Here is a 12,903-nt window from a genome sequence, read left to right as displayed (position 1 = left end):
TCTTCATGGCTGTATAAATCAGAAAATTTAAATTGAATCATATTTTTATTATTACAATAATGAAACTCCCTTTGCTGAAAACTTGGACTGAATAATAAGCATGTTCGCTGCGCATCTTTCAAAAGAGCGGTTTTCCCTGAGGTCTCTAGGCAGTTTCACAAACCAGATTTGTCAATGACAAATACAGAAGTACCAGAATGATTATCTGCAGTGTAAAAATATAAAGTTGCAACAAACCGTTATCATTAGGTACTTTAGCTGACTTCCTCGTTCATCCAGCTTTGTAAAATAAGTCTTACTTCCTGTTTGATATGCTATACATTCAGCAAATAACATACATGAGCTACAACATATCACGTATCAAGGACATGGGATTCAACCATCAATGATGGATATCATGACTACAGTTAGTGTCTGATCTACATAGTCATTATGGGGTGGTTCATTCATAAGAGGAACATGGACAGTTTTAAGAGCATGAGCCTGTACATCTACTGTACGATGATGATGACGACTTGCCTATAGTCATATGGACTGATCTTTTCACATTACAGGATGTTTCATCTAGAATTATCAATTTGATAGAGACAGTGGGGAAGCAAGGAGCCTTTGTGGAACAGACCAAACATGAGTTGAGGACAGAGAGGACGGGTCTCAGGATGAAGCTGAGGACTAAGAGGACGGGTCTCAGGATGAAGCTGAGGACTAAGAGGACGGGTCTCAGGATGAAGCTGAGGACTAAGAGGACGGGGCTCAGGACAGGCAGCGAAGGGGTTGGAGGACATCTGCAGGCCTGGGTCCTCAGTTTGCTTTCCTCTTCCTGGTGTGGAACCGTCTCCTCCTCTGTTTGTAGAGGTGGCGGAAGTTGACGAAAAGTCCTGAAAGGAACTTCCTCGTTAGACGGTGTGTGAGGGTAGATATTGGTAAAGATGATACATGTGTAACCCATAAATGTTGGCGTGCCCTGGGTGGCATACAAACCTGGATCTTGCGCATGGCAGACACTGTTTTTAAGCAGCTACGCCGATGAAAAACGAACTAATGTACATTGGCGCGGGTGGACAGTATTCATTTATACTGGGGGAGTGAGTTTAAACAACAACCCGCTACCTACTCTGGACTCACGATGACTCTGTTTCACTCGGTTACACAAGACTCACCCAGAAACATGAGGATCAAGTAGACCTGCAGGAAATAGGAGAAGCTGACAGATGAGCCCAGGGCTTTAGGTAGACGGATGCTGAAGAGATTAGTTTCATAGAAGATGGGAATGGACTGGATCACAGCAACAGCTGTAGGAGAGATGATCATTGCAATAAGTATTTAACCTTTAAACGGAGAAACACAATGTGTTCAAGCCAAGCTGACTCACCTTCAGCTAGCACCCCCAATGGGTACAAAGGTATCCAGACAGTGTACCTCAGCCAAGTAAGCAGTTTCCATTCTGTGTCAATGCAGCCTAGCATGTAAAATGGATACCTGAGAGAGGGGGCATCACTGATTGAGAATCCATCTCTGAAGAGACCACAAACCAAAAATGTATCTTTCATAAAAATAATAAATCATTTTCATACTAGTAGAACAGGAGTGATGCACAACCATACACTAAGGGTACACACAGTGAGAGTCTGAATACCCACCGGAAAACCTCTATTGCGCTCCACGTGTAGAACACAAAGAACACTACTGGCTTATTATGCATCTGCTCCAAGCTACCAAAGATGATGAAGAGGATGAAGTTTCTTCCAACCACCTGGAGAACACAAGAGAACAGAGTCAAACTATCTGAAAGTTGTTGATTCCAACATTCTAATCCTTCATTATAATGTCATGGTTGGCTTGCTTTTGCTGACTGTTTATTTTTTGTTTTTGTTTATATTCCTGGGTATTCACGAGTAGTTACATGACTTTTAGTTTGTTCGTAAACAGGAAAAAGAAAAAGGTGAAGGGGAAAAAGTGATCACAAAAACAAAATCCATGTGTGTCATTGTTGCCACATGTGGTAGCAGAATGCTGTGACCTAGAGTGTGCCAGTAGTGTAATAGATACATTCAAATGAGTGTATTCTCTGGTCAAGACATTGTCATAGGCCTGTCTTTTAAAGTGAGAAGCTGTCCTCTGTTTATTGCCCTGACCCCACTATCCCCAGGCCTGAATAATGCTTTATGGCAGGAGACCTCACCAGGGGTCCCCTCCTCCCAGCTATCTTTGATCTCTGTAATGTTTACTTCAACTGTTGACCCTCAGAACTAGCCAACTCAATTGGCTAGTGAAGTATTTGCATACAGGTATGAAGGTATGGTCACACCCACACTGTTTATAATGCTCTGTTTTCATGATGATCATTGGTGGATGTTCCTTTCTCTTTGAGTCCGACTTTGCAAACTCATAAACTATTTGGAATAAAAGTAACCAGCTTGGACTTGCAAAGATGAACCATGGCATTCTCGACTACTCTTTTCTGAATTATTAGAATAAATCTATAACAGTAGATATAGTTAAACAAAGTACCTGGATAAGAACTGGGACAACACCTGTCTTGACCACTCCAAAAGCAGCATTGAGTACCTCTACGGCTGACAATATCTGGCAGAAGAACATCACATCCGATATGGTGTGAAACGTGTCATAGAGTGAGTCTGAAATTAGGAACAGATTGTATTTACAGACCATTGTATTGATTTAATCACATCAGATATGAATTTGCAACATCTTACAGGCCATATCCTTCATTATGGTAACTTTGATATGAATGAATGGAGGTGATCATCAATCCTCACCTTGGCCCAGTATAAAGAGGCGGACAGTCATGTTGACAAATATCCAGGAGAAACCCAGGAACTGGATTAAGTTGTACATGAACAGGAACACCTTCTTCAGACTGAAAAGTGCTGAGAAAGACATTAACGAAATTAGAATATTGCAGTGGCTATGTAAATGGTAAACGGACTGCACTTATATGACACCTTAATGGCACTTTTATCCAAAGCACTTTACAATGGCCTCTCATTCACCCATTCACACACACATGGCAGCAGCTGCCATGCAAGTTTCTAGCCTGCTCATTGGGGTTCAATCAATCAATCAATCAATCAATCAATCGAGCAATCAAACAAACAAAGCTTCATTTGTATAGCGCATTTCATACACAGAGGTAACACAATGTACTTTACAGAGAACAAGGGAGGTGGGCATAGGTCCCACCCCTGCATATTCCAGAGGGAAGCAAAAAAAACAGTAATCACCGGGGGCCAGATAAGTCAGCTGTAAAAATTCTTCCCTGACCCCTCTCAATGACGATCGAGCAAGCTCCTGGAGTATGTTTTGTCCAACGGCTAAGAACATTTATAGAGCAATAAATTACATTAAATTATTTTTTCAGAGCAAAAAGGACTAAAAACATCATAGGAGAGACATGGCAAACACTATGTCTGTGTGTGCGTGAGTGTGCCTGGGTCCAGATAGAGGCAGGGGTTGGGGTAGGGTGGGGGTAGGAAAAGGATACAGACCCAGGTTAGGGTGAGGGGAAGGGGATCTGAGCCCAGGACTGGTGTATGTCTGTGTGTGCGTGAGTGTGAGTCTGCCTGGGTCCAGGTAGAGGCAGAGGTCGGGGGTAGGGTGGGGCTAGGAAAAGGATACGGTGTATGTGTTAACTAAATGCTACTCACTTTACAGAGAGCAATGGGAGGGTGGGCATAGGTTCCACCCCTACATGCTCCAGAGGGAAGCAAAAAAACAGTTTCACCCGGGGGCCAGAAAAGTGAGCTGTAAAAATTATTCCCTGACCTCTCTCAACGGGACGATCGAGCAAGCTCCAGGAAAATGTTTGTCTATTGGCTAAGAACAGAGCAGTAAACATGGGCTAGATACTTCATAAGAGAGACATAACTAAACTAACAGGAGAGTGCACAAATAGTTACAGAGAAGGTACCTACATGGTAGGCCATTATGTGTTAGCTATCACTGTGGTCTATAATATGATATTTGAGTGAATCATATAACAAAGCTCAGTGTCTTGCTCAAGGATACTTGTGGACAGGAGAAGCCGGGATTCGAACCGCCAACCCTGCAGTCATTGGACGATCCGCTCCATCTCCTGAGCCACAGCCGCACCACATGTCTAAAGTATGTTTGTGAATCATATCGGCTAATGTCATATTGCATGTCCCAGAAGACACAAGTACTCACAATCTTCTGAATCCACGGAATCCATCTGCAGTCTGTTCTTTTTTTTCTCCTTTCAGAGAAACGGTAAAGAACATTCTACTTCAGTAAAACATGTCAAAATGTCTCCGTAACATCCAAATTACATTTACAAACAGTGCTTTCGGCTTGGAAGAAGATATTACTTTTTCCATTATTTCCATCTCTGCATCTGATTCATCCATCCAGCGGTCAAAGTCTGGGGATAGGAAGACGGGCCTCCGCTCCTGCTGGGTCAGCCTGTCCCACCACCTCCGCTGCTGCTTACTCACTGAGATGTTTACCTGGCGCTGGGTGGATCTGTGGCTCAGCTGAGCACACACAATCCACCACAGACAGGAACAGATATCGCCACAGGAACAGTCGTGACTCATAGAGCAAGTACAGCGTAATAGCACCAGATTGGGTCAACACAAACTCATTACATTCTGTAATCACGTATCTTCTGAGGAGTATGCCAATCATTACTCAGGAGCTGACATATACCTCTGGTTTTACTGGCATGAGAAACGTCAGGCTGAATTCATAATCATTCTCTCCTTTTGCCCCATGGCCCTGGGCTAGAAAACAAACATATATACAAATGTTCAAAAAATTATACGATTATAATTCATGAAAATTCCTGCCTTGCCCAACAATAATTATTGACGACATATCACGTGATTATAATGTAGATAACTTACCCCTAAATTGAAGGACATTTTCTTGTATGCAGATATCTATATTCTGCAAGAGGAAGGAGAGACAGGCCAGACGTTGAATTTGAGTTACTCCTATAAGGGTCTCTCCCAAACAGCATGCAAACCATAACCCCCAAAAGCACAAATATTTTGTAAATTAGGCATAGGACTACAGAGGAAACTGTGTCAGACAATGTAACCAGCCAGGTCAAATATCAGCTTAGTTCATCTCTAAAGAGGAAGCCAGCTATGTGTCCACCCACATACAGACTAAATTAATAGGTATTTTATGGTGGTCATGACTTCTGCTAAGCCTGTTTCTAAAGAAGTTTGTGTGCTGCCTGAACTGATGCATCACAAGATTCTGACAAAACACTAACCAGATCCATCCAATAGACAACATGGCCTTGGAGCCAGACTGTTCTTCATAAACTGTTGCTTTCTCTATTCTCTACAAATGATCAAATATTATGCTTTTTTAGACCAAAATCAAAGATATGAAAGCATATTTGGAAAGAGGATTCATCATTGGGGTACGGATGGCAGGACTCAGGAGCTTCAGTCACAAAGACTCAACTGATGAGTTTTCAACAGGACAGTACCTGCATTTAGATCTATGGGAAACACTTAATTTCATTTCATTTTATTTCAAACCTTTATTTATACTCGTAAGGTTTCCCTCATTTACAGTGTTGATGAGTTCACACAAATAACAACAGAACAAATACAATAATAATAATAATAATAATAATAAATTATTATTATTATTGTTATTATTGTAAGTATTATTATTATTATTATTATAAAAACAGTTACAGGTCGAAGTACAAATGTCAAGAGCCAAGGATTTAAACTCTGCGACTGAAGGAAGTACCTCAAGCTTTAGAGTCTGTTGTAAAGTATTCCAGGTATAAGGAGCATCATAGAAAAAAGCAGCTCTACCAAGTTCAGAATGCACTCGAGAAACCCTAAAAACAAGCTGATCGTTTGATCGGGTCTGGTAGGTTCCAAGGCTCTAGTCCAACAGAGACGAGATATATGGTGGAAGTTTACCAATAATGGCTTTGAAAATAAACAAATACCAGTGATAGTTACGCCTTAAAGAGAGAGGAGACCAGCCTACCTTATCATAAAGAACACAGTGGTGGGTGTCATAATTATCACCCGAAATAAATCTTAGGGCAGAATGGTAGACAGACTCTAGGGGTTCCAGGGTAGTCACACAAGCATGTCTATAGACTGTGTCACCATAGTTTAATACTGATAAGACGACAGCTTGACCAATTCTCTTCCTGCTGAACATAGGAAAGCTAGAACAGTTTCTGTACAGGAAGCCAATTTTCTGCCGCAGCTAGAGGCTAGATTATCTACTTGAAACTTGAAAGAGAGTTGATCATCCAGCCACAAACAAAAGTACTCAGTGACTAAAGGCAAAAGAGCTGTGTGCACATCCAACCTTAGTAGGCCAGGTGCTGGATCTTAGAGTGCATACGTGAGAAGAGAGGAAAGATCCGCACACTGATTTCTCCCGGTCCACTTTATTGAAAATATACGCAACGTTTCGACCCTTAGGTCTTCATCAGGCAACTTCAAAGCTTCAAATGACAGGTAGCAGGTATATATAGGCTGATAACCTGTGACATCACATCTGACATCATCTGCCAGTCAATTAGGCTAAAAGGTGCAGTTAGAGGCAGCAAACATATAAAAACACATCATAATGACACATGCATAGCCTATATACACCAATGTAGATACAGACACAAAAAACAGATACAGAAAAGAGACTATAGATAATACGGAGTTATCAAAGTGCAATAAATAGGCCTACATCAATGTAGGCTACACTGTTTGTAGAGCGAACGCACCAAACACCAGTTCACAAAAAGGGCTTAATGTCAAACTCCTCATTTAGGCCCTTAGGTGACCTGGTATTGAGTTTATATATGCATTAGGTCTCACGCTGGAGATGCTTTCTCTCTAGGTCACCCCCCCTACGTGGCTTCTCTACCTTCTCCACTCCTAAATACCTCAGGGCACTAACGGTGTGCCCTGCTGTTTTGAAGGGGGCTGCGACGGGGCTACGCTCATCGCCAGCTCTGATCCTGCTTCTGTGTTCACTAATTCTAGTGCGTAGCTCCCTGGACGTTTTGCCAATGTAGGCTATCTGTATCTAGAATGGTGTACATAGGCTATTCATATGTCATTATGATGTGTTTTTATATATTTGCTGCCTCTTACTGCACCTTTTAGCCTAATTGACTGGCAGATGATGTCAGATGTGATGTCACAGGCTCTCAGCCTATATATACCTGCTACCTGTCATTTGAAGCTTTGAAGTTGCCTGATGAAGACCTAAGGGTCGAAACGTTGCGTATATTTTCAATAAAGTGGACCGGGAGAAATCAGTGTGCGGATCTTTCCTCTCTTCTCACGTATGCACTCAGTGACTCTCTCAACACATGAGCCATTAGTAAAAGAAGACTATCATAATCAGTAATCCTGGCTCTAGAAAACAACATAAACTTAGATTTGCTAGGATTAAGGACTAGTTTCAGATTGGTGAGAGCTTCTTGCAGCACATAAAAAGAAAGCTGTAAATATATACAATTTCCTAAATACATCTGTAAATAGGAAATTGTGGTCAAAAGTGCACATCCGATGACTGCGATGCGTGTGCATTATTAGTGCGATATGTAAGGAAAAACAGAAGAGCAACTCTTCCTCATGTGACCCAGAATGTCAATGCAGGACGTGATCAGTGTCAGCAAAAACAGCAGCTGCATAGAGAGGGATATTATGGTTGGGTTGCGGTGCATAACCCCCTCATTACAAAGGCTAATGCACATTTGAGAGTTCAGTGGTGAAAAAAAACACAGGCACTGGTTTACAGAGATATGGAAAAAAGTGAGTCAGATGAGTCATGCTTCATCAACAAATGGGAGAGTGCTGGTGTGGCATACACCAAGAGAACAGTACTGGTTGGCCCCTACAGTGAGAGGGTCTGGTGCTCATTATGCTTTGGGGTGGCATTCTCCTGGTATGATTTGGGTCCACTTGGATCACTGCAAATCAATACAAAGTTATTCTGAGTGATCATCTACGATTAAACATTTCTATGCTGATGGGAGTGGTCTCTTCCAGGATGGCAATGCCCCCATCCACAGGGCACGAGGGTGAATGGTTTGATGAGTATGAAAATTATGTGAATCATATTGCTATTGGCCTTTGCAGTCAGATCTCAACCCAACTTCGAGGTGGACTGACGTGTTGGACAGCGGTCTCCACCACAGTCATCAAAACACCAAATTAATTGGAGGAACACGTGTGCCATCCCAACTGTAGAGTTCACTAGTGGCCCAACAAGACACTTTTATTTGTCACACGTGCATGCGTTCATGTCACACATGAGTATGCGTTAGGCAAAATGTATATTGCCTAAGAATAAGATCTATAATTTGCCTAATGGAATGCAAAGCGTCAGTAACAACAAAATCAAATGATGGCTATGAGCGCTCTACATCTCACCTGCGCGTCTGTCAGCTCCACTCGCAGGTAGATGTCCTCATGTCGCTGCGCCCAATACACGCGAGGAGTAAGCGTTTGCATCGTGTCCATTTTTAGCTTCTTGGTATTTTTATAGCCTGCCAACATCAAAGATGAATGAAAGAGCGACAGTCGTCAAGAGTGACTAGAATATTCTGTGAACGTGCGCGCTCTCGAATTCGCCTGAGGGTGCGTGCTCGTTCACGACACAGCACACTCGCAACGCCACACTTGGTTTTTATATAAAGACTGTAGACTACCATTACATACCCTATGTGTTCAATTGCGAAGGAGGTTCGGTCGGATCCCAGGTTGTCGCTCCAGAATAAGAATTCCCAATGAGTGGAGTGAATCAAGCTGTGATAAACATCCATAGGCTATATCATCTATATCCACAACGGAAGAGCTTCATAACGTCACCCTGCCAATGTTTACGGAAGTGGTGATCGACGTTTTTTTAGTTTTGTTTTTTTAGTGGTGATCGAATTATAATTGAGGCAAAAGTAAGAGACTTTTGAGAGTTGCGGAATATGGGAGTTAAGCTTACTTTTATTACAGGCTAATAGTTTGGTAGGTTGTGGTTGCTAAATTACATCCTGCATCTTCGGGTCATTGTTTTGTTGCGTACGTCGTCTTGACAGTAGGCTTATATTGAGGCTATTATAGAACATGCAGGCCAGTTGCCCTGAGGCTGGTCACCCTGTTAAAGACTTGTTGCTCTACGTTAGTGAGTACCGCGTGCTGGTCGGTGTGACCGGGAGTGTAGCAGCACTCAAACTGCCCTTGTTGGTTTCCCAACTTATTGAAATACCTGGGGTGAGTAGTGAACTGTTCCACGTTACCTTACGTTTAAAGCTTCTTTAGTAACACATATGTAACATATTTCTATGTAGAATAAGTGAGTATTTTTATATGTAGGGTATTTTGCACTAGTGTATGCTACAGATCATGCATAGTATACTGTAACATGCGCAAAACTGCCACTAGATGGGGATGTTTAACGATAGTGCCCTTTACCAGGTGTGAAAAACAATTGCCAGACGAAAAACGACTGCCCCACCATAACCTTTCTTAGGATAGCAAAGTCTGATATTTACCAAATTCAGTATACTTGTGATGAAAATGTACTAGAGCTGGCTGCTAGAAAGAACTGTCAATCATTAACATTATCAGCTGGTTCCAGTGTGTGTGGGTGTATGACTCCTGTGTGACTGCCCGAGGGTTCCTGGAGACGGAGGTTACGACAGGTGGAGTCATGCTGCTACCCAAGGGGGGTCTAGGCATAGGGAAGGGTCCCTACCGTATAGCTGTATATGTCCCTAGGGTAAGGGTGACAGTCTCATGTGGTACACCGACTCTTTAGACACGAGGGCGTCAGGCGCCTCATCCTATCTTAGTTGCAAGGCCGCATGATTGAGAAGAGAGAGAGACAGCTTTGTCTCAAAGGACGTAGGGGGGTGTGGGACACCCCCCCCTCTCGCCAGGGGGTTAAAACCACTGTTCAGCTGTATGTTCTTTGATTTGGGTTCAGCCAGCATCCAGACAGGTCATCTGTGCATTAGACATTGCCATGTTCTTCTGTATGTTATACCTTCTGGAATAAAACGCTTTTGCTTGAGACTCAAATCCCGTGTTGCAGAGATTAATTTTGAACACCTGAGAAAGGAGACACTGGACTGTGTGGTATACTTGGAGATTGGGGGTCCGTCTTTTATTGGAAACAAAAAACACAACGCAGAGCTAATTAAGGACTATAAAGAAAAGACAACGAAAAGTTTGTCATCGTCACCCTTCATAATCCTAAATTAGGAGGGGCAGTTTTATTTCAGCAGGGGCTTGCCTAAATATGACTGCCCCGCCCACCAACTCATGAGTGTGTTTTCTGTCTGAGTGGAATTACTATACACTTAAGAAATTACTCTTAGTAAGATGCTATATTAGCATCAGGGCAGCATGTTTAATTTACATCTATATCACATTTGAGTCACAGGCACACAATCACAATAGGCTAGCAAGTTATCACCAGCTGACTCTTGAGAGGATAATATCATCTGACTCTAAAAAGCAGGCTATTAATGTTTGAAGTATTCCCACAGCCTACATTTAAGGCAGACTCAACGATATTCAGCGTTCATTTCAGGCAGGGCAGTCGTTTTTCGGCACAACACCTGCAGCTCCTTTACTTCCTTGTGTGTAAGTGATTGGTCTGTATGGTAGGCCCATGTTTTAAATATTATTTTGTGTAATTTGATGTCTGACAAGTAATCTGTTTCAAGTTCCACATTTAAGTCTGTTTGTCATGTACTGTAGGCTACTGTATGATGGTATCATGTACAATGACATATTCTTGTAGGTAGATGTGCGAGTGGTCACCACGGAACACGCCCGACACTTTTACAACCCTGAGGAGGTGCCAGTGAGAGTCTACGGTGATAGCGATGAGTGGGAGGTGAATTTCAGTTTTCACTGGAATGGACTGACTGCATCGCAAAATGTATATTCAGTGCGCAGAAAAAGTTAGCAATGAAGTGTCTTTCTTTCTCCCAGCTGTGGACACAGCGCTCTGACCCGGTGTTACACATCGACCTGAGGCGCTGGGCCGACCTGCTCGTCATCGCCCCGCTGGACGCCAACACCCTGGGCAAGATCGCCAGTGGCATCTGTGACAATCTACTGGTGAGGATCTGAGGTTGTGTGCTGGCAATCTTCATGCTAGTTAGTATCCTAGGAATTGGTAGTTGGACTGCTTTAGGTGCATTCTGAGAAACCTGCCACTGATTTCAGATTAGATTAGATGCAAGGGGTCTGTCGTCAGCAGATATTTGCAGAACAAGCCTAGGAATTCACCACAATGACTTGGCTATTTTGGAATTTGTCCCTTTAGAGTGATGACTAAGACGAAATACCAACAGATTAAAACAACACGTTTGTCCTTGGCAGACGTGTGTTGTACGAGCCTGGGATACCAGCCGACCTTTGCTCTTCTGCCCTGCGATGAACACGGCCATGTGGCAGCACCCCATCACAGCCCGGCAGGTGGCCAGCCTCCAAGAGTTCGGCTACGTAGAGATCCCCTGCATCGCCAAGAAGCTGGTCTGTGGAGATGAAGGTGTGTTGTTCATAATGGGCTAATTGAACTGTTTTATATGTGAATGAGGTATGTGAGGAGGCACATTATCACTGCTTGGTCGTATTCACTGATTCAGTGTGAAACCAGTGCCAAGCCATGTGTAACTTCAAACCAGTACCAAGCCATGTATAACTTCAAACCAGTGCCAAGCCATGTGTAACTTCAAACCAATGCCAAGCTATTTATAACTTCAAACCAGTACCAAGCCATGTATAACTTCAAACCAGTGCCAAGCCATGTATAACTTCAAACCAATGCCAAGTCATACAGTATGTAACTTCAGTCATTTGTTTATTTGCAGGTAAAGGGGCCATGGCAGAGGTATCGACGATTGTGGATGCTGTCAAGCACTACTTTCAGAAAACTGCAGTCACCTCCCTGTCCGTGAAATGAAATAATGAAATGTCCCACTGTTCTGCACAGCAAGACATTACTTATACTGTACGTCTGTGATACAGATCTCTTCAGTCATTTTTGTTGCAAGCGTAAGATTTTATTATGTAAATTGAGTTCAATAAAGGTGTATTTATATGATATGAATCCTCTGTGCATGTTTTAGCATTTATAATTTTGGTTGTTAACCATAACTGCTGAGCAGTGTGATGTTTTGCATATTCAGCCTGTGTAATATTACTATTTTTAGGTTGTATTTACCCAGTGACCAGAAGTTGGGGGGGTCATTCAGTGTGGGTGATGTACATGTTTTTCTGGAGTCTGGAGAAGCCATCATAGTGCCCTAGGGGGTAATTATGGTAGACAGAGCAGCGGAAACTGCTTTTACACAGGGGATTATATAGGATGGGCTCCCCTGGAGTCGTTTATAACATGTTAAAGGAGTAGTAAAGGGAAAAATCAGGTTTAGCCCTGTTTTAAGGTTACTTATGATCATATAGAATGGTTCAGATCAAAAAGTTGACAAAACTAGCACTTTTGAGAAAGTTGATAATTGCTCTACCACCGTTTAGGTCATACAATGGATGTGGGTGAACACCTTGAAAAATCATTCAAAAACATGTTAAACTCTCGATTTCAAATACAAGAAGCTCACTGAGGGGGTAATCGGTGTCCGTTTGTGTTCTGACATCAAATTTGCCGCAAAGTATGAATCCTGTAGGGTTTTATTTATCATTTTATGAAATCCATTGACTTGTATTGACGCGACCATTGTAGATGTGTAGATCAATCCGCAGAGGAGATTCAGGAAGCGGAACTACTTACGGTAGCTATTTTTATTGTTTATGTTGCTAGGCTACCTATTTTGCGGAAGTTTACACACATATGTGCTGCGACTAAATAGTTATATGCTAAATATTTAAAAAAGCCTTTCCAGATGAACTAGAATCT

The 12,903-nt window shown here is 42.4% G+C and overlaps 2 protein-coding genes across 3 annotated transcripts; one reads left to right on the top strand and one right to left on the bottom strand.

Annotated features, from left to right (window-relative positions):
* Window positions 1-93: 93 nt before the first annotated feature.
* Window positions 94-8,534, bottom strand: hacd3 (3-hydroxyacyl-CoA dehydratase 3). Its single transcript, XM_084452553.1, has 11 exons — window positions 8,412-8,534; window positions 4,887-4,929; window positions 4,690-4,763; window positions 4,350-4,514; window positions 4,189-4,237; window positions 2,781-2,891; window positions 2,512-2,639; window positions 1,641-1,753; window positions 1,373-1,479; window positions 1,161-1,292; window positions 94-878 (listed from the first exon to the last, which is right to left on the bottom strand). The coding sequence occupies exons 1-11, from the start codon at window positions 8,499-8,501 to the stop codon at window positions 802-804; spliced, it is 1,089 nt and encodes a 362-aa protein (XP_084308679.1). The 5' UTR covers window positions 8,502-8,534; the 3' UTR covers window positions 94-801.
* Window positions 8,535-8,711: 177 nt separating this feature from the next.
* On the top strand, window positions 8,712-12,082 carry ppcdc (phosphopantothenoylcysteine decarboxylase). Of its 2 annotated transcripts, none has more exons than XM_084452594.1 (5): window positions 8,712-9,245; window positions 10,783-10,878; window positions 10,977-11,105; window positions 11,370-11,538; window positions 11,861-12,082. In XM_084452594.1, exons 1-5 carry the CDS (start codon window positions 9,099-9,101, stop codon window positions 11,950-11,952), a joined length of 633 nt encoding a protein of 210 aa, XP_084308720.1. In that variant the 5' UTR covers window positions 8,712-9,098; the 3' UTR covers window positions 11,953-12,082. The 2 variants fall into 2 exon arrangements, with proteins under 2 accessions (XP_084308720.1, XP_084308721.1); XM_084452595.1 differs by having other exon boundaries at window positions 11,342-11,538; window positions 11,861-11,999.
* Window positions 12,083-12,903: the final 821 nt, after the last annotated feature.

The sequence above is a fragment of the Borostomias antarcticus genome, assembly GCF_949987555.1.
Source record: "Borostomias antarcticus genome assembly, chromosome: 18".
NCBI lineage: Eukaryota > Metazoa > Chordata > Actinopteri > Stomiiformes > Stomiidae > Borostomias > Borostomias antarcticus.
Note: the sequence above shows the minus strand (reverse complement) of the source record. Positions and strands in the feature narration are given on the sequence as shown.

Bases quoted from the DNA above. Each gene is read 5' to 3' on its own strand.
- hacd3 (XM_084452553.1), bottom strand. From the start codon at position 8,501: ATGGACACGATGCAAACGCTTACTCCTCGCGTGTATTGGGCGCAGCGA. The intron at 2,892-4,188 runs GTGAGTACTTGT...TGTCTTTCTCAG, and splicing joins TTCCGTGGATTCAGAAGATT to CACTTTTCAGTCTGAAGAAG. The intron at 1,754-2,511 runs GTACTTTGTTTA...TGTGTTCTCCAG, and splicing joins TTGTCCCAGTTCTTATCCAG to GTGGTTGGAAGAAACTTCAT.
- ppcdc (XM_084452594.1), top strand. From the start codon at position 9,099: ATGCAGGCCAGTTGCCCTGAGGCTGGTCACCCTGTTAAAGACTTGTTG. The intron at 9,246-10,782 runs GTGAGTAGTGAA...ATATTCTTGTAG, and splicing joins AACTTATTGAAATACCTGGG to GTAGATGTGCGAGTGGTCAC. The intron at 10,879-10,976 runs GTGAATTTCAGT...TCTTTCTCCCAG, and splicing joins GTGATAGCGATGAGTGGGAG to CTGTGGACACAGCGCTCTGA.